Raw genomic sequence first — 20,835 nt, 5'->3', positions numbered from 1 at the left:
CCAGGCCCTTGGCAGTGAATGCGCTGAGTCCTAACCACCAGACCGCCAGGGAATACCCCACAGGGTTTCTTTATATTTTGTGCTTTTATTCTTCTTAAAATATTGTTGACTAGATTATAGTTTTAGTACATATGTGTAATATATTTTTAAAAATAGCTGAAAGTGGTCCTTACTTTTAGAATTGACATGATTAAATATTACATTGGATTGCCTTAAGGTGAAATATGGTTCGATATACTGTATAAGAACTGTTTGTAATCAATTGCTTTCATGTATTTTGAGAGAAATATAAACCTTTAAATGAGCAAGTAAAAGTGATAAGTGGTATAAGTATTGCTATTTAGTAGAGCAATGAAATGCAAAGTAGTGAAAAGTAGAGAACACCTGAACAAATTTTAGTGAAACACATTTGTTTGACTAAAATAATTTGCATTATGAATAGATGCATGTATATAAGAGTTATATGGCGATTAGTTGTTTTTCAGGCCTTTAACTGAGATTAAAAGTTTAGTTTAAATGTCATCAGTTGAAGTTTGTTTGTGACCCATTAAATAATTTGAAATTTATATTTTATAAGCAAATATTTAAATATTAATCATCCCGGGCTTCCCTGGTGGCACAGTGGTTAAGAATCTGCCTGCCAATGCAGGGTACACAGGTTCGAGCCCTGGTCTGGGAAGATCCCACATTCCACGGAGCGACTAAGCCCATGCGCCACCACTACTGAGCCCGCGTGCCACAACTACTAAAGCCCACGTGCCTAGAGCCCATGCTCTGCAACAAGAGAAGCCACCACAACGAAGAGTAACCCCCGCTTTCTGCAACTAGAGAAAGCCCGTGTGCAGCAATGAAGATCCAACGCAGCCAAAAATAAATAAATAAATTTATTAAGAAAAAATTAATCATCCCATTTTTAATATAAGTACCTAAAATTTAGATGCAGTTTTTATTTGTAGCCAATATTACAGAAGTATCAGAGAATTTCATTTCTGTGTTTAGTGGGAAAAAGCGATATGCAGCATGTCTCTAAGCACGGGCTACCTTTAATATATAGTGTTCTTGTTTTTGGATGTGTGTGTGTGTGTGTGTGTGTGTGTGTGTGTGTGTGTGAGAACCAGATGGTCTCATATCTGCCTTTAGGCAATTGCCTTCAGTGGTGTTTCTACCATCCTGTTTGTAAGCTCCTTGGTTTTTACTGAAGGATGTGGATCCTAAAAAGACCTATAGTTTTCATTTTATTAACTGTAATAGCCATATCACTGATATTTTCAATAGACTGAGATTTCCCTTCTAAGCAATGTTTACTCTCATACATATTCCTTTTTATTCTCTACCAACAGTCTTGTTTGTAATTCTCTGACTTGGGGAAAACCAAATTGTTCTAGGACTTCAAAGGCTAGGCAAAGGTCTCTGAAAGGAAGCATTGAGTAGTAAATGAAAGCTTTTGTTTTAGTTGAAGTTTGGTATCAGAACTGATTATTCTTCATATTGTGAAGGAGGAACCTGCACCCAGGAGTATAGTAGCTAAGTGTCGAAGGAAACATTCTGGAGGAACTCAGCTTGAAATAGTAAGAGAAACGAATTGGCAAAGAAAAAAAAATGCTTGCTCACATTCAGGGGAAAAAATTGGACTTGAAGTTAGTTGTGCTTGACTCATGATTCTAGGCAAGGAGAACCAAGAATGTGATTTATCTGCTGAATTGACAGTTTTGGGTTCAATATTTCTTTTATGTTGTACTAATTAGCTGAAATATAGGGTTTTATGTCATACTTGTCATCGTATGTAGGAGATTAGCACTAAAGGAGACTCATCAAATGATTAAATTGAGAAATTCTACTTCCTTATTGGAAATTTTGAAAGCAGAACTTGTTTTCCCATCCCAAGTGTTCAGTGTTCAGGAATCTGTGAACGCTTGCTCAGAAATGTAATATACTCAGTTTTAATTCCCCTACCCGTCCATCCTTCCTTCCTTCCCTCCTCCCTCCCTCCCTCCTTCCCTCCCTCCTCCCTCCCTCCTTCCCTCCTCCCTTTTTGGCTTCTGTGATTAGCTCAGGGATGGAGGTAGTGGGAATAACTGTAGAAGCTTTAATTTAGGCCTGACTTCCTTGGGCCCCAAGCATATTGTCCAGGTAGATACTACGTAAACTAAGGCTCTGCTAATGTTGGTTGCTTGTTAAAATCATTGTTTTGGATTTTAGATCAACACAACTGCTGATGAGAAGGACCCTACAAATCCCTTCCGTTTTCCAAATATTGGTGTGGAGAAGTTTCTGGAATTAAATTCTGAGCAGAATCATGATGACTACTGTTTGGCCTATGTCTTCACAGACCGAGATTTTGATGATGGTGTTCTTGGTCTGGCTTGGGTTGGAGCACCTTCAGGTAGTTTATCTAAATATGTCTTGACTTACTACTTGAAATGAAAAGCAGTTCTCTTGATGGATTGAATTTTACAAAGTATAGGAGAAAGTGATGCCTGTACAGTATCTAAATTTACACATCTTGAGTAATTGAGTAGGCAGAATTCATAAGCATAATGTAAATGGAAAAATAATTGAAGCAGCTTTTTATTTTGAAATGAGTAAATGAGTACTAACAGGGAGATATCCTGACATTTGGTACATTCAGTAGCTGAAATAAATAATTTTATGGGAAAATATGTAGTTCTGAAACTGAAAAGCAAAATATTAATTTTTTCACAAAAGTTAATGTAATTAATTAATTATTTTGGGAGGTAGGGGGATGGGGAGAGGTTCTTAGAGTCAAAAGGGGAAAACTGTGTTCTTGCTTCTTCTGCCGTGAGATAAAGAGCAGAGAAATCCTACTCAGGAATAGCAGGTAGAAAGAAAAGAAAGACTGCCTTTATTATTATTCTTATTTCTCACCTTTATTTTAACAAAAAGGAAGTGTTGCCTGAACAGAGATGTGGGCAGGAGGCCCAGTACCCATAGCTCCACCCACATTCTGCTGGGGTCTCTGCCTTAGCCGTGAAAGCTACTGTCACTGAGAAAGCTGGGATGGGATAATCCCCTTGCCATTGCAGTTGGGGTGGGGGTCTGTGATTCACAGTGTAATAAGTTCAGTAGCCTACTTTAGAGAAATACAAATTGATGAATTGAAAGATGTGTAGAAAGAATCCCGGACTCTTTGAATATAAATTTTGCCATATAGAATTTGATCAGTAGTCTATCATCTTCTGAGCTATACACAGCAGTTTCTCCTGATACATAATTTCTGTCTTTTTCAAAGAATAAACTTCTGCTTTATCCGGGGCAAGACAGGCTTCTCTATTCTTAGTTTATTCTTTGGTTTGTTATGCATATTTTAACATCTTTAATACTGTATTTTTGCTTTTATACTTGCTCTTTTTTTTTTAAGCCAGCAATGCATATCCTTTTTAGTTTCCAAAGCTTTTGTTTTTCTTCCACATTTTAAAGTGTACTCAATTTCATGATGTCATTAAAGTACAACTTTATGTCATAGGCTGCATATATCATAGTGCAGTATTTTTGTATATTTGTCCTTTACAATGATCTGTGCTGGTTTTGTGTTACTTGCGTTGTCAGCAGATTGTACACCTCACTCTTTCCTATAATAATTGACATGTTTTATAACTTTTATATTCTGAAATTTCTTTTCCCCTCCTTGGTTAGTTGGATAATTTTATCACAAAGTTTATAGTCCCTTCTCCTTAATCATCAGTAAGTACTATAGAAACTCAGGGATTCATTTTTCTTTATCTATTACCATTAATATAGTGGCTCTTTAAGTGTGCTCCATGGACTAGCAGCATTTGTATTACCTGGGAACTTGTTAGAAATGTAAATCCATGGGCCTCACTCAGGTCTACTAGTTCAGAAACTCCAGGTGTGGAGCCCATCAGTCTTTGTTTGAAGAGGCCCTCCAGGTGTTTCTGATGCATACTAAAGTTTGAAAACCACCATCTTAATATTTTTTCTCACAAAATGTCTCCTGGGCAAATGATTGGATGATCTCAGACTAAAAACTTTCTGCCATTTTGCATTTTCAACTCCAGACTGTTGTTCATTAAGAATGTAATGGTCCTGAGAGAGCTTGGTCAAATTTTCCCGAAACTTCAGATATCCTCATGTCTACTTTTAAAAAAAAAATCGACTGTATATTTAGAAAAGTTTTAGATTTATAGAAAAAATTGAGCAGATAAAGTCGTCTCCACTACCTTCCTATATTATTAACAGCTTACATTAGTATGGTACATTTGTTACAATTAATGAACCAATATTGGTACATTATTGTTAACCAAAGTCAGCCCATAGTTTATTCAGATTTCTTTAGTTTTTTTTTTTACATCTTTATTGGAGTATAATTGCTTAAGAATGGTGTGTTAGTTTCTGCCTTATAACAAAATGAATCAGTTATACATATACATATGTTCCCATATCCTCTCCCCCTTGCGTCTCCCTGCCACCCTCCCTATCCCACCCCTCCGGGCGGTCACAAAGCACCGAGCCGATCTCCCTGTGCTATGCGGCTGCTTCCCACTAGCTATCTACCTTACGCTTGGTAGTGTATATATGTCCATGCCTCTCTTTCGCTTTGTCACAGCTTACCTTTTCCCCTCCCCATATCCTCAAGTCCATTCTCTAGTAGGTCTGTGTCTTTATTCCTGTCTTACCCCTAGGTTCTTCATGACATTTTTTTTCTTCTTAAATTCCATATATATGTGTTAGGATACGGTATTTGTCTTTCTCTTTCTGACGTACTTCACTCTGTATGACAGACTCTAGGTCTATCCACCTCATTACAAGTAGCTCAATTTCGTTTCTTTTTATGGCTGAGTAATATTCTATTGTATATATGTGCCACATCTTCTTTATCCATTCATCTGATGATGGACACTTAGGTTGTTTCCATCTCCGGGCTATTGTAAATAGGGCTGCTATGAACACTTTGGTACATGACTCTTTTTGAATTATAGTTTTCTCAGGGTATATGCCCAGTAGTGGGACTGCTGGGTCATATGGTAGTTCTACTTGTAGTTTTTTAAGGAACCTCCATACTGTTCTCCATAGTGGCTGTACCAATTCACATTCCCACCAGCAGTGCAAGAGTGTTCCCTTTTTTCCACACCCTCTCCAGCATTTATTGTTTCTAGATTTTTTGATGATGGCCATTCTGACTGGTGTGAGATGATATCTCATTGTAGTTTTGATTTGCATTTCTCTAATGATTAAAGGTGTTGAGTATCCTTTCATGTGTTTGTTGGCAGTCTGTATATCTTCTGTGGAGAAATGTCTATTTAGGTCTTCTGCCCATTTTTGCATTGGGTTGTTTGTTTTTTTGTTATTGAGCTGCATGAGCTGCTTATAAATTTTGGAGATTAATCCTTTGTCAGTTAATTCATTTGCAAATATTTTCTCCCATTCTGAGGGTTGTCTTTTGGTCTTGTTTATGGTTTCCTTTCCTGTGCAAAAGCTTTTGAGTTTCATTAGGTCCCATGTGTTTATTTTTGTCGTTATTTCCATTTCTCTAGGAGGTGGGTCAAAAAGGATCTTGCTGTGATTTATGTCATAGACTGTTCTGCCTATGTTTTCCTCTAAGAGTTCGATAGTTTCTGGCCTTACATTTAGGTCTTTAATCCATTTTGAGCTTATTTTTGTGTATGGTGTTAGGGAGTGATCTAGTCTCATACTTTTACATGTCCCTGTCCAGTTTTCCCAGCACCACTTATTGAAGAGGCTGTCCTTTTTCCACTGTACATTCCTGCCTCCTTTATCAAAGATAAGGTGACCATATGTATGTGGGTTTATCTCTGGGCTTTCTATCCTGTTCCATTGATCTATCTTTCTGTTTATGTGCCAGTACCATACTGTCTTGATTACTGTAGCTTTGTAGTATAGTCTGAAGTCAGGGAGCCTGATTCCTCCAGCTCCATTTTTTGTTCTCAAGATTGCTCTGGCTATTCGGGGTCTTTTGTGTTTCCATACAAATTGTGAAATTTTTTGTTCTAGTTCCATGAAGAATGCCAGTGGTAGTTTGATAGGGATTGCATTGAATCTGTAGATTGCTTTGGGTAGTAGAGTCATTTTCACAATGTTGATTCTTCCAATCCAAGAACATGGTATATCTCTCCATCTATTTGTATCATCTTTAATTTCTTTCATCAGTGTCTTATAATTTTCAGCATACAGGTCTTTTGTCTCCTTAGGTAGGTTTATTCCTAGATATTTTATTCTTTTTGTTGCATTGGTAAATGGGAGTGTTTTCTTGATTTCACTTTCAGATTTTTCATCATTAGTATATAGGAATGCCAGAGATTTCTGTGCATTAATTTTGTATCCTGCTACTTTACCAAATTCTTTGATTAGCTCTAGTAGTTTTCTGGTAGCATCTTTAGGATTCTCTATGTATAGAATGATGTCATCTGCAAACAGTGACAGTTTTACTTCTTCTTTTCCGATTTGGATTCCTTTAATTTCCTTTTCTTCTCTGATTGCTGTGGCTAAAACTTCCAAAACTAAGTTGAATAAGAGTGGTGAGAGTGGTTAACCTTGTCTTGTTCCTGATCTTAGTGGAAGTGCTTTCAGTTTTTCACCATTGAGGATGATGTGGGCTGTGGGTTTGTCATATATGGCCTTCATTATGTTGAGGAAAGTTCCCTCTATGCCTACTTTCTGGAGGGTTTTTATCATAAACGGGTGTTGAATTTTGTCGAAAGCTTTCTCTGCATCTATTGAGATGATCATATGGTTTTTCTCCTTCAATTTGTTAATATGGTGTATCTCGTTGATTGATTTGCGTATATTGAAGAATCCTTGCATTCCTGGAATAAACCCCACCTGATCATGGTGTATGATCCTTTTAATGTGCTGTTGGATTCTGTTTGCTAGTATTTTGTTGAGGATTTTTGCATCTATGTTCATCAGTGATATTGGCCTTTAGTTTTCTTTCTTTGTGACATCCTTGTCTGGTTTTGGTATCAAGGTGATGGTGGCCTTGTAGAATGAGTTTGGGAGTGTTCCTCCCTCTGCTGTATTTTGGAAGAGTTTGAGAAGGATAGGTGTTAGGTCTTCTCTAAATGCTTGATAGAATTCGCCTGTGAAGCCATCTGGTCCTGGGCTTTTGTTTGTTGGAAGATTTTTTATCACAGTTTCAATTTCAGTGCTTGTGATTGGTCTGTTCATATTTTCTATTTCTTCCTGATTCAGTCTTGGCAGGTTGTGCATTTCTAAGAATTTGTCCATTTCTTCCAGGTTGTCCATTTTATTGGCATAGAGTTGCTTGTAGTAATCTCTCATGATGTTTTGTATTTCTGCAGTGTCAGTTGTTACTTCTCCTTTTTCGTTTCTAATTCTATTGATTTGAGTCTTCTCCCTTTTTTTCTTGATGAGTCTGGCTAATGGTTTATCAATTTTGTTTATCTTCTCAAAGAACCAGCTTTTAGTTTTATTGATCTTTGCTATCATTTGCTTCATTTCTTTTTCATTTATTTCTGATCTCATTTTTATGATTTCTTTCCTTTTGCTAACTTTGGGGTGTTTTTGTTCTTCTTTCTCTAATTGCTTTAGGTGCAAGTTTAGGTTGTTTATTCGAGATGTTTCCTGTTTCTTAAGGTGGGATTGTATTGCTATAAACTTCCCTCTTAGAACTGCTTTTGCTGCATCCCATAGGTTTTGGGTTGTCGTGTCTCCATTGTCATTTGTTTCTAGGTATTTTTTGATTTCCTCTTTGATTTCTTCAGTGATCACTTCGTTATTATGTAGTGTATTGTTTAGCCTCCATGTGTTTGTATTTTTTACAGCTCTTTTCCTGTAATTGATATCTAGTCTCATAGCATTGTGGTCAGAAAAGATACTTGATACAATTTCAATTTTCTTAAATTTACCAAGGCTTGATTTGTGACCCAAGATATGATCTATCCTGGAGAATGTTCCATGAGCACTTGAGAAAAATGTGTATTCTGTTGTTTTTGGATGGAATGTCCTATAAATATCAATTAAGTCCATCTTGTTTAATGTATCATTTAAAGCTTGTGTTTCCTTATTTATTTTCATTTTGGATGATCTGTCCATTGGTGAAAGTGGGGTGTTAAAGTCCCCTACTATGAGTGTGTTACTGTCGATTTCTCCTTTTCTGGCTGTTAGTATTTGCCTTATGTATTGAGGTGCTCCTTTGTTTGGTGCATAAATATTTACAATTGTTATATCTTCTTCTTGGATCGATCCCTTGATCATTATGTAGTGTCCTTCTTTGTCTCTTCTAGTAGTCTTTCTTTTAAAGTCTATTTTGTCTGATATGAGAATTGCTACTCCAGCTTTCTTTTGGTTTCCATTTGCATGGAATATCTTTTTCCATCCCCTTACTTTCAGTCTGTATGTGTCTCTAGGTCTGAAGTGGGTCTCTTGTAGACAGCATATATATGGGTCTTGTTTTTGTATCCATTCAGCCAATCTGTGTCTTTTGGTGGGAGCATTTAGTCCATTTACATTTAAGGTAATTATCGATATGTATGTTCCTATTCCCATTTCCTTAATTGTTTTGGGTTCGTTATTGTAGGTCTTTTCCTTCTGTTGTGTTTCTTGCCTAGAGAAGTTCCTTTAGCATTTGTTGTAAAGCTGGTTTGGTGGTGCTGAACTCTCTCAGCTTTTGCTTGTCTGTAAACGTTTTAATTTCTCCATCAAATCTGAATGAGATCCTTGCTGGGTAGAGTAATCTTGGTTGCAGGTTTTTCTCCTTCATCACTTTAAATATGTCCTGCCACTCCCTTCTGGCTTGCAGAGTTTCTGCTGAAAGATCAGTTGTTAACCTTATGGGGATTCCCTTGTGTTATTTGTTGTTTTTCCCTTGCTGCTTTTAATATGTTTTCTTTGTATTTAATTTTTGACAGTTTGATTAATATGTGTCTTGGTGTATTTCTCCTTGGATTTATCCTGTATGGGACTCTCTGTGCCTCCTGGACTTGATTAACTATTTCCTTTCCCATATTAGGGAAGTTTTCAACTATAATCTCTTCAAATATTTTCTCAGTCCCTTTCTTTTTCTCTTCTTCCTCTGGAACCCCTATAATTCGAATGTTGGTGCGTTTAATGTTGTCCCAGAGGTCTCTGAGACTGTCCTCTGTTCTTTTCATTCTTTTTTCTTTCTTCTGCTCTGCAGTAGTTATTTCCACTATTTTGTCTTCCATGTCACTTATCCGTTCTTCTGCCTCAGTTATTCTGCTATTGATCCCATCTAGAGTATTTTTAATTTCATTTATTGTGTTTCTAATTGTTGCTTGATTCATCTTTAGTTCTTCTAGGTCCTTGTTAAGTGTTTCTTGCATTTTGTCTATTCTATTTTCAAGATTTTGGATCATCTTTACTATCATTATTCTGAATTCTTTTTCAGGTAGAGTGCCTATTACCTCTTCATTTGTTAGGTCTGGTGGGTTTTTATCTTGCTCCTTCTCCTGCTGTGTGTTTTTCTGTCTTCTCATTTTGCTTATGTTACTGTGTTTGGGGTCTCCTTTTTGCAGGCTGCAGGTTCGTAGTTTCCGTTGTTTTTGGTGTCTGTCCCCAGTGGCTAAGGTTGGTTTAGTGGGTTGTGTAGGCTTCCTGGTGGAGGGGACTAGTGCCTGTGTTCTGGTGGATGAGGCTGGATCTTGTCTTTCTGGTGGGCAGGTCCACGTCTGGTGGTGTGTTTTGGGGTGTCTGTGGACTTTTTATGATTTTAGGCAGCCTCTCTGCTAATGGGTGGCGTTGTGTTCCTGTCTTGCTAGTTGTTTGGCATAGGGTGTCCAGCACTGTAGCTTGCTGGTCGTTGAGTGAAGCTGGGTGCTGGTGTTGAGATGGAGATCTCTGGAAGATTTTCGCTGCTTGATATTATGTGGAGCTGGGAGGTCTCTTGTGGACCAGTGTCCTGAAGTTGGCTCTCCCACCTCAGTGGCACAGCACTGACTCCTGGCTGCAGCACCAGGAACCTTTCATCCACACGGGTCCTCAATTTGGGATGATTTGTTGTCTATTCATGTATTCCACAGATGCAGGGTACATCAAGTTGATTGTGGAACTTTAATCCGCTGCTTCTGAGGCTGCTGAGAGAGATTTCCGTTTCTCTCCTTTCTCTTTAGTTTTTGCTACGGTCCTTCTTCTGTTCTAAGATCTTGTCCAGGATACCACAGTACGTTTAATTGTCATGCCTCTTTAGTCTTCTTGGCTGTGATGGTTTCTCAGACTTTTCTTGTTTTGTTTTATAAACTTGACAATTTTGAGGAGTATTGGTCAGGGATATTGTAGGATGCCTCTCTGTTGCAGTCTTTTTGATGTTTTTCTCATGATTGGATTGGGGTTAGGGTTTGCGGGGAGAGTTAGTTTTTCTTTCTAGTTGTTTATGATATCTGGACCACTTATTTTATGAAATGGTGCTTATTTTATTGAAGCAGCAGTTCTGGATTGAAAATGGTGGGCCACATTACTTGTGTTTTTGTCACTGTGTTCTTCATCTGATGCCCTCTTCCTTTACTCTGTGTTAAACCCCTAACTCCAGCTCTGAGAAGCCTTTTTCTAAGAGCTTCTGGTGAGGGGCTGGGCAGGAAGAATGGGGCCTGAGTGGGAAAGAGAAGGGATCTTTGTTCCTTTGACACAACTTTTTCTAGAATAAGATACCTGCTTTGACAGCTTTCTTCTTCACTTCCCTTTGCCCTTAGACTACCTGAACTGAGTTTATTTGACCTATGTTTTATTTTTTTTATAAGGAACTTTATGTATGTGCTCTTACTGATTAATTCAGTTCTGTTATGAGGTGTAGGTAGTATTTCCTCCATTATACAGGTGGATTGGATTCAGAGACTTTGTCAACAGCCCAGTATCTCACAGAACCTAGAATCTGGACCTTTTGACTCCAGGTTTTGTGCATTTGGTAGTTATTTTACTAAGTATTATTATAATGTAACATCCTACTTTTATCTTTCTAAGACATTTCCAAGAAGAAGTTGAAATGTTTCCTGGATCTAAGCAGAGATGGAATCTATTTCCTTCTTTGTTAAGAGAGATGAGTTATAAAATAGTACCACTGTATATTATTTAGGCATCATTTTGGGTAATTGTCAAGGCATAATTAGAAGAGCACTGGTTTGGGAACTAGGAGACGGGGTCCTTGTCTGTTCTGTCTCTATAAATTCAGGTAAATCATTTCACTTCAGCTTGTTTATTTTTCGTTGTAATTTCTTCTGTCTTTGCCCTTCCTTTGATACTTCATGTTTCTGCATGTAGATCTTAGTAATGCTTGCTGTTTCACTGTTTTTTAAAATAGCATTTTATAGCTGATCTGTTCAGCTTGTGATGTGTTACTGTTTCTTAATCTTTTTCATTTTTATTTGCCTAGTTAATTCCTTTTTTTTTTTTTTTTTTTCGGTACGTGGGCCTCTCACTGTTGTGGCCTCTCCCGTTGCGGAGCACAGGCCCTGGACGCGCAGGCTCAGCGGCCATGGCTCATGGGCCCAGCCGCCCCGCGGCATGTGGGATCTTCTCAGACCGGGGCATGAACCCGTGTCCTCTGCCTCGGCAGGCAGACTCTCAACCACTGCGCCACCAGGGAAGCCCAGGCCTAATTAATTTCTGTTGTATCATTTAACTCTGCAGCTGTTTCACTATTCAAATATATGGTAGTGGAAAGCATTTTGTTTTGATACTGTTGTGTTATTTTTCACAAAATAGTTACTCAGATTATTTGCTGTAGTCCTCTTCACTGACTCAGTTAAGCTGGGAAAAGCAATGAGGGTTAAAACATTTGAATAGTAGGTTTCTTATCTTTAAGTCTTGTTTATGCTACTTTTTATTTGTTCTTTTAAAATTTCTTATTGTGGTTGGGTACTGCCTTCAGTTACCTTAATGAGAAAAACAGTACCTCCTGCCCCAACTCCATAATAAGTAGAAACAGCCTGTGAGCTGGGATGACTTGGAGGCTTCCATTTGAAATTATACAGGGTCTAGAATGGAGCCCCAAAAAGGGAGGAGTCTGGTCTCCAAAACAAAGATAATCTTGAATATAAATCTAGAAAGATAACTCTAAACTTCTCTTTGTATAAACACAGTTCTGTGTTAAGCAGGTAGTAGCCTCTTATTTTAGGGACTGAAACATTGGTTCCTTAACAAAGTAGATTCTTTATATTAGATAATCCCTTTGTTCTACTTCATTTGCTACACCCTTCTAACCTGCTTTTTGAGGGGCCTTTATTTTTTGGTTTATTAAGGCACATTCTGCTCATCTATTATCCCTCTTAATGTTATCAGTTAACTCAATGAACATAGTCTCAGTTTGCCAGGTCACTGAAAAAGGCTAGCTCTGGAGTTCATCTCCAGAGCTAATCCTGAACCATTCAGTATTCCTCTGACCATTTGTAAAGAACATTTTTTGAGACATTTGATTTGGTAGAAATTGTCTCTTCAGTTTTTCTTAGTTTAGAAATTTTAGTTTGATTTTACGTATTAGAATTTGACCACGTGCAGAGCTCAACATGAGGTTCTCAAGATAACCCACAGCCTATCGAATTCTTTTTTTGTCATTCCTTCTACTTTAATTAGTTAATATTCTTTTTTTGAATTTTATTTTATTTATTTTCTCATAGGGCAGGTTCTTATTAGTTATCTATTTTATACATATTAGTTTATACATGTCAATCCCAATCTCCCAATTCATCACACCACCCCCACCCACCCACTGCCACTTTCCCCCGTTGGTGTCCATACGTTTGTTCTCTACATCTGTGTCTCTGTATTTTCCCTGCAAACCGGTTCATCTGCACCATTTTTCTAGGTTCCACATCCATGCGTTAACATACGATATTTGTTTTTCTCTTTGTGACTTACTTCACTCTGTATGACAGTCTCTAGATCCATCCACGTCTCTACAAATGACCCAATTTCATTCCTTTTTATGGCTGAGTAATATTCCATTGTATATAAGTACCACATCTTCTTTATCCATTTGTCTGTCGATGGGCATTTAGGTTGCTTCCATAACCTGGCTATTGTAAATAGTGCTGCGGTGAACATTGGGGTGCATGTTTCTTTTTGAATTATGGTTTTCTCAGGGTATATGCCCAGTAGTGGGATTGCTGGGTCATATGGTAATTCTATTTTTAGTTTTTTAAGGAGCCTCCATTATGTTCTCCCTAGTGGCTGTATCAATTTACATTCCCACCAACAGTGCAAGAGGGTTCCCTTTTCTCCACACCCTCTCCAGCATTTGTTGTTTGTAGATTTTCTGATGATGCCCATTCTAACTGGTGTGAGGTGATACTTCATTGTAGTTTTGATTTTCATTTCTCTAATAATTAGTGATGTTGAAAAGCTTTTCATGTGCTTCTTGGCCATCTGTATGTCATCTTTGGAAAAATGTCTGTTTAGGTCTTCTGCCCATTTTTTGATTGGGTTGTTTGTTTTTTTAATATTGAGCTGCATGAGCTGTTTATATATTTTGGAGATTAATCCTTTGTCCGTTGATTCGTTTGCAAATATTTTCTCCCATTCTGAGGGTTGTCTTTTCGTCTTGTTTGTAGTTTCCTTTGCTTTGCAAAAGCTTTTTTTTTTTTTTTTGCGGTATGTGGGCCTCTCACTGTTGTGGCCTCTCCTGTTGCGGAGCACAGGCTCCGGACACGCAGGCTCAATGGCCATGGCTCATGGGCCAAGCCGCTCCGCGGCATGTGGGATCCTCCCAGACCGGGGCACGAACCCGTGTCCCCTGCATCGGCAGGCGGACTCTCAACCACTGCGCCACCAGGGAAGCCCCTGCAAAAGCTTTTAAGTCTCATTAGGTCCCATTTGTTTATTTTTATTTCCATTACTCTAGGAGGTGGATCAAAAAAGATCTTGCTGTGATTTCTGTCAGAGAGTGTTCTTCCTATGTTTTCCTCTAAGAGTTTTAGAGTATCCGGTCTTACATTTAGGTCACTAATCCATTTTGAGTTTATTTTTGAGTATGGTGTTAGGGAGTGTTCTAATGTCATTCTTTTACATGTAGCTGTCCCGTTTTCCGAGCACCACTTATTGAAGAGGCTGTCTTTTCTCCATTGTATATCCTTGCCTCCTTTGTCATAGATTAGTTGACCATAGGTTCATGGGTTTATCTCTGGGCTTTCTGTCCTGTTCCATTGATCTATATTTCTGTTCTTGGGCCAGTACCATATTGTCTTGATTACTGTAGCTTTGTAGTATAGTCTGAAGTCAGGGAGTCTGATTCCTCCAGCTCCCTTTTTTCCCTTGAGACTGCTTTGGCTATTTGGGGTCTTTTGTGTCTCCATACAAATTTTAAGATATTTTATCCTAGTTCTGTAAAAAATGGTAATTTGATAAGGATTACATTGAATCTGTAGATTGCTTTGGATAGTATAGTCATTTTCACAATATTGATTCTTCCAATCCAAGAACATGGTATATCTCTCCATCTGTTTGTACCATCTTTAATTTCTTTCATCAGTATCTTATAGTTTTCTGCATACAGGTCTTTCATCTCCGTAGGTAGGTTTATTCCAAGGTATTTTATTCTTTTTGTTGCAGTGGTAAATGGGAGTGTTTCCTTAATTTCTCTTTCAGATTTTTCATCATTAGTGTATCGGAATGCAAGAGATTTCTGTGCATAAATTTTGTATCCTGCTACTTTACCAAATTCATTGATTAGCTCTAGTAGTTTTCTGGTGGCATCTTTAGGATTCTCTATGTACAGTATCATGTCATCTGCAAACAGTGACAGCTTTACTTCTTCTTTTCCAATTTTTATTCCTTTTATTTCTTTTTCTTCTCTGATTGCCGTGGTTAGGACTTCCAAAACTATGTTGAGTAATAGTGGCGAGAGTGGACATCCTTGTCTTGTTCCTGATCTTAGAGGAAATACTTTCAGTTTTTCACCATTGAGAATGATTTTTGCTGTGGGTTTGTCAAATATGGCCTTTATTATGTTGAGATAGGTTCCCTCTATGCCCACTTTCTGGAGAGTTTTTATCATAAATGGGTGTTGAATTTTGTCAAAAGCTTTTTTTGCATCTATTGAGATGATTATATGCTTTTTATTCTTCAGTTTGTTAATATGGTGTTTCACATTGATTGATTTGTATATATTGAAGAATCCTTGCATTCCTGGGGTAAATCCCACTTGATCATAGTGTATGATCCTTTTAATGTGTTTTGGATTCTGTTTGCTAGTATTTTGTTGAGGATTTTTGCATCTATATTCATCAGTGATATTGCTTTGTAATTTTCTTTTTTTTGTAGTATCTTTGTCTGGTTTTGGTATCAGGGTGATGGTGGCCTCATAGAAGGAGTTTGGGAGTGTTCCTTCCTCTGGAAGTGTTTGGAAGAGTTTGATAATGATGGGTGTTCACTCTTCTCTAAACGTTTGATAGAATTCACCTGTGAAGCCATCTGGTCCTGGACTTTTGTTTGTTGGAAGATTTTTAATCACAGTTTCAATTTCATTACTTGTGATTGGTCTGTTCATATTTTCCATTTCTTCCTGGTTCAGTCTTGGAAGGTTACACCTTTCTAAGAATTTGTCCATTTCTTCCATGTTGTCCATTCCTTCCAGGTTGTCCATTTTATTGGCATAGAGTTGCTTGTGGTAGTCTCTTAGGATGTTTTGTATTTCTGTGGTGTCTGTTGTAACTTCTCCTTTTTCATTTCTAATTTTATTGATTTGAGTCCTCTCCCTCTTTTCCTTTATGAGTCTGGCTAAAGGTTTATCAGTTTTGTTTTTCTTCTCAAAGAACCAGCTTTTAGTTTTATTGATCTTTGCTATTGTTTTCTTTGTTTCTATTTCATTTATTTCTGCTCTGATCTTTATGATTTCTTGCCTTCTACTAACTTTGGGTTTTGTGTTTGTTCTTTCTTTATTTCCTTTAGGTTTAAGGTTTATTTGAGGTTTTTCTTGTTTCTTAAGGTAGGCTTGTATTGCTATAAACTTCCCTCTTAGAACTGCTTTTGTTGCATCCCATAGGTTTTGGATCGTCGTGTTTTCATTGTAAATTGTCTCTGGGTATTTTTCGATTTCCTCTTTGATTTCTTCAGTGATCTCTTGGTTATTTAGTAATGTATTGTTTAGCCTCCATGTGTTTGTGTTTTTTAGGTTTTTTTCATTGTAATTGATTTCTAATCTCATAACGTTGTGGTTTAAGATGCTTGATATGATTTCAATTTTCTTAAATTTAGTGAGGCTTGATTTGTGACCCACGATGTGATCTATCCTGGAGAATGTTCCATGTGCACTTGAGAAGAAAGTGTAATCTGCTGTTTTTGGATGGAGTGTCCTATAAATATCAATTAAATCTGTCTGGTCTGTTGTGTCATTTAAAGCTTGTGTTTCCTTATTAATTTTCTGTTTGGATGATCTGTCCATTGGTGTAAGTGAGGTGTTAAAGTCTCCCATTATGTATTGAGGTGCTCCTATGTTGGGTGCATATATACTTATCATTGTTATATCTTCTTGGATTGATCCCTTGATCATTATGTAGTGTCCTTCCTTGTCTCTTGTAACATTCTTTATTTTAAAGTGTATTTTATCCGATATGAGTATTGCTACTCCAGCTTTCTTTTGATTTTCATTTGCATGGTATATCTTTTTCCATCCCCTCACTTTGAGTCTGTATGTGTCCCTAGGTCTGAAGTGGGTCTCTTGTAGACAGCATATATATATGGGTCTTGTTTCTGTAACCATTCAGCAAGCCTATGTCTTTTGGTTGGAGCATTTAATCCATTCACGTTTAAGGTAATTATCGATATCTATGTTCCTGTTACCATTTTCTTAATTGTTATGGGTTTGTTTTTGTAGGTCCTTTTCTTCTCTTGTGTTTCCCACTTAGAGAAGTTCCTTTAGCATTTGTTCTAGAGCTGGTTTGGTGGTGCTGAATTCTCTTAGCTTTTGCTTGTCTGTAAGGCTTTTGATTTCTCCATCAAATCTGGATAAGATCCTTGCCAGGTAGAGTAATCTTGGTTGTAGGTCCTTCCCTTTCATCACTTTAAATATATTGTGCCACTCCCTTCTGGACCGTCAGGTTGTGTCAGACCCCCAGGTTGGGAAGTCTGATGTGGTGCTCAGAACCTTCACTCAGTGGGTGGGCTTCTGTGGTATAATTGTTCTCCAATTTGTGAGTCACCCACCCAGCAGTTATGGGATTTGATTTTATTGTGATTGTGCCCCTCCTACCATCTCACTGTGGCTTCTCCTTTGTCTTTGGATATGGGGTATCTTTTTCAGTGAGTTCCATTGTCTTCCTGTTGATGATTGTTCAGCAGTTAGTTGTGATTCTGGTGTTCTCGCCAGAGGGAGTGTGCGCACGTCCTCTCCTCCTCCATCTTGAGCCAATCTCCTTGATATTCCTCGAATTCTTAACCTGTTTGAAAGTGTAATTAAAAGGCTAGGAGAATTACATCATTAAAATATTACATCATTAGAATAGAGGACACTTAATATTGACATTTTGTACAGGTCTGGATTGTCCCTTGCAGCATGTATTAACCTTTGGTCCCTACCCATTACATATGAGTACTGCTCCCCAGACTTGACAGATAAAGAAATTCCCTCAGACATTTCCTAATAACCTATCTGGGAGTGGTACTAATGTCTGCTTCAGAATTACTGCTCAGATTAATATTGTATGGTCAGCATGATACTATTGTTTTAGATATTTAGGCCTGCTCACATCAAAACTTTATTTATGGATTCTGTCAAGGTATTATACTACCCTGTAGTTTTTGTAATTTTTTTCTTTGGGGGGAGTCTTTTTTTAAGTTTAAGACTGATATTCTGTGATTAGCTTTCAGAATATCCTGTAGATAGAAAAATGTCATACTTCTTTGTTGGTCACTGAGTCATCCATCCATCAATAATTGCTTTTGACTCAAATTGAAAACATTTTATTCTTCTCATTACATAATTTCTGTTTTTCAGTAATGACTATATGTAGTAAAATCTTTAATTTACAATGTAAAGCAATTACTGAACTTGAGTTATGGCTTAGCTATAGGTATTTATGATATCATTAATTGAGTTTCTGGCATATCAAAACTGGTTGCAGTATTTAAAAAGTTAAACCATGACTTATAATATTAGACATAGTATTTTATTTCTTCCTGTATACCTGAATTATTCCAACATATGCTATTAGTCTGTGTAACAAATAATAAACTTTCCAAATAAACAATAGTTATTAAAACCAAAAGCAGTTAAGATGTTGAACAAGATATGAATTATAAAGACTATATTTCAGAAGAGTACACTCAAGTTTATGTATGATCTTCCTTTAAATTAGATAGACCTTAAAAATACAGAAGGTATATTACCAGAGTTTTTTTTTGTTTTTTTTTTTTTGCGGTATGCGGGCCTCTCACTGTTGTGGCCTCTCCCGTTGTGGAGCACAGGCTCCGGACGCGCAGGCTCAGCGGCCATGGCTCACGGGCCTAGCCACTCCACGGCATGTGGGATCTTCCCGGACCAGGGCACGAACCCACGTCCCCTGCATCGGCAGGCGGACTCTCAACCACTGCGCCACCAGGGAAGCCCAGAGTTTTTAATATATGCTATTTACTTTTTTTTTTAACTGATAAAGATGTGCAGCGTGGAGTCTTCTTTGCTTAATTCAAGTTTGACAGTATTACATTGGACCAATTTTCATATGACAGATCTTTGATGAGGCAGGATATTAATTTACTATTTGTTTAAAACTGTAATATATAGACTGTAATTATTACATACAGAGTGCTTATTTCTATCTTTTCTAGTTTTTAGAAATAGTGATAACAGTCCTTAGGACTCAGCTCCAAAAGTAGAAGTAGCTTAAGAGAATATATTAAATATTCATAAATCATTTGCTGTTTTCTTTCTATGCAGTTTTTTGTGTAGAAGATGTAGTAAGTTTTAAATATAGAGATTCTCAGTCCTTTGCTGGTTAAAATCTGCATATGACTTAGCCTTTCAGCTTAGTTTTCTGTGAAAGCACATTATCATTTCAGCTTCTTAAATTGTATCCTAATAGTCATTAAATTTATGATTTGTTGCTATGTACTTTCTAATATTAAAAGGAACAAGGCAGCAATTGTAGTGTCATGCCATTTGTGTACATCTTTTTTGAATTGCTTTCTATTATATGCTTTATCAGAGATTATAAATGTTAGACTTTTAAAAATGGTTTAATAACTTTGTTGTAACTTTGTATGTAGTAGAAAGCTAATTTGAAATAATTTGATCAGTTATCAGAATATCCTAATCCACGTGATATTTTAATTAAAATAATTAAATAGAGTAACCTCTTAAGTCTGAATGTAAACCAAAGAACTTCTCACTGAAAGTCTTTAATAGTTATTTAAAATACTGTGGTCTTCTCAGTTTAGTGTACATAAAGACAATGATTGGCCAGGCAGTTTCTGATTTGCTGTTGTTCTTTTTCTAATTTCTTAAATTAACTGCCTTTAGATGTGAAAGCACTTTCATTTCGGTATTAAGCTCTGACTCTGATGTTCAGGAACTATAAACGAACAGGTGAACTACAAAATGATTTAATATGTATCGTATAAGTAAAAATGAAGATTTTTCTTTTAAAATTTGCAAGTATCCTCAAGACATGTTGGAAAATCATAATTCAGTTTTTTGAACCTATTTTGAAAAAAAATTCAAACTTGACAAAAGGTTGCAAGAGTAGTACAGTGAACTCCTTATAGATTAATCAGTTAACATTAATCAGTTAACATTTTGCCACATTTGCTTTCTCTCCCTTCCCACCTTCTCTCCTTCATTCCCTCCTCCCTTTTTTTTTACCCACTTGACATATTTTTTCCCTTTTTTTAAGCTTTATTGAGAGATATATACTTGACAAATAAAATTGTAAGATATTTAAAGTGCACAGTGTGATGATTTGATATTTGTATACATTGTGAAAGGATTCCCCTTACCAAGTTAATTAATACAACCATCACCTCACATATTTACCTTTTTCCTTTTTGTGTATGTGTGAGAATGTTTAAGTTCTATTCTCTTGGCATATTTCATTTATACAATACTGTGTTATCAACTGTAGTCATCATGTGTTACACATTAGATCCTCAGACCTTATTCTTCTTATAACTTGAAGTTTGTACCTCTATCAGTCTCTCTCTGTTTCCCCTACCCCCAGCCTGTGTGACCACTAATTCTTTTCTTTTTTTAATAATACATTGTATGTTGCCTCTCAGGATAGTGAATCACATACTCCTGTGCATCACTGCTATTATTGGTAGCAATGACTTTCTCAGAATCTCTTTGAGAACATTTTGTTCAACTTTCATTTAACTTAAATATAAGTTGTTTTTTGTTTGTTTGTTTGTTTTACAAGATGAAGAGGTGTAGGATTTGACCCAGTGTAAATGCTGAAATATTTAAATTTAACAGACTCTTAAATATTTGTTTTGCTAAATTAATGGGAGAAAAATTGGGGGGCATTTTGATTATGAAGAGGAACATTTTATAAGGACTTTGTATTCAACCCTGGGAATTTATGTGTGCCATTAAAACTTTTATTTGAAATGACTTCCTAACCTTGGACCAAAGAAACTTTTGAGTATTTGATATACATGTGTACCAATTTTGGACTCAAAATACATATAAAATGTTTCAAGTTAATACAGCATATATTAGAAAATTATTTGGGGGGAAATAGATGCTAATTTTAGCCATCTTTTGTTTTGTATTAGGAAGCTCTGGAGGCATATGTGAAAAAAGTAAGCTTTATTCAGATGGTAAGAAGAAGTCTTTAAACACTGGAATTATTACTGTTCAGAACTATGGGTCTCATGTACCCCCCAAAGTCTCTCACATTACATTTGCTCATGAAGTTGGACATAACTTTGGATCTCCAG

At 36.8% G+C, this 20,835-nt stretch overlaps 1 protein-coding gene across 2 annotated transcripts in view; it reads left to right on the top strand.

The window, feature by feature from the left end:
• The window catches only part of ADAM10 (ADAM metallopeptidase domain 10), a gene marked incomplete at both ends in the record, with an annotated part of 122,147 nt that overhangs the window by 75,253 nt on the left and 26,059 nt on the right, over positions 1 to 20,835 (top strand). For both annotated transcript variants that reach the window (XM_079700101.1, XM_079700100.1), the window contains 2 exons: positions 2,200 to 2,383; positions 20,671 to 20,834. In XM_079700101.1, coding sequence (XP_079556227.1) covers positions 2,200 to 2,383; positions 20,671 to 20,834 — 348 coding nt within the window. The remainder of the gene's footprint in view (positions 1 to 2,199; positions 2,384 to 20,670; position 20,835) is intronic.

The sequence above is a fragment of the Hyperoodon ampullatus genome, assembly GCF_949752795.1.
Source record: "Hyperoodon ampullatus genome assembly, chromosome: 3".
Lineage (NCBI taxonomy): Eukaryota > Metazoa > Chordata > Mammalia > Artiodactyla > Ziphiidae > Hyperoodon > Hyperoodon ampullatus.
Note: the sequence above shows the minus strand (reverse complement) of the source record. Positions and strands in the feature narration are given on the sequence as shown.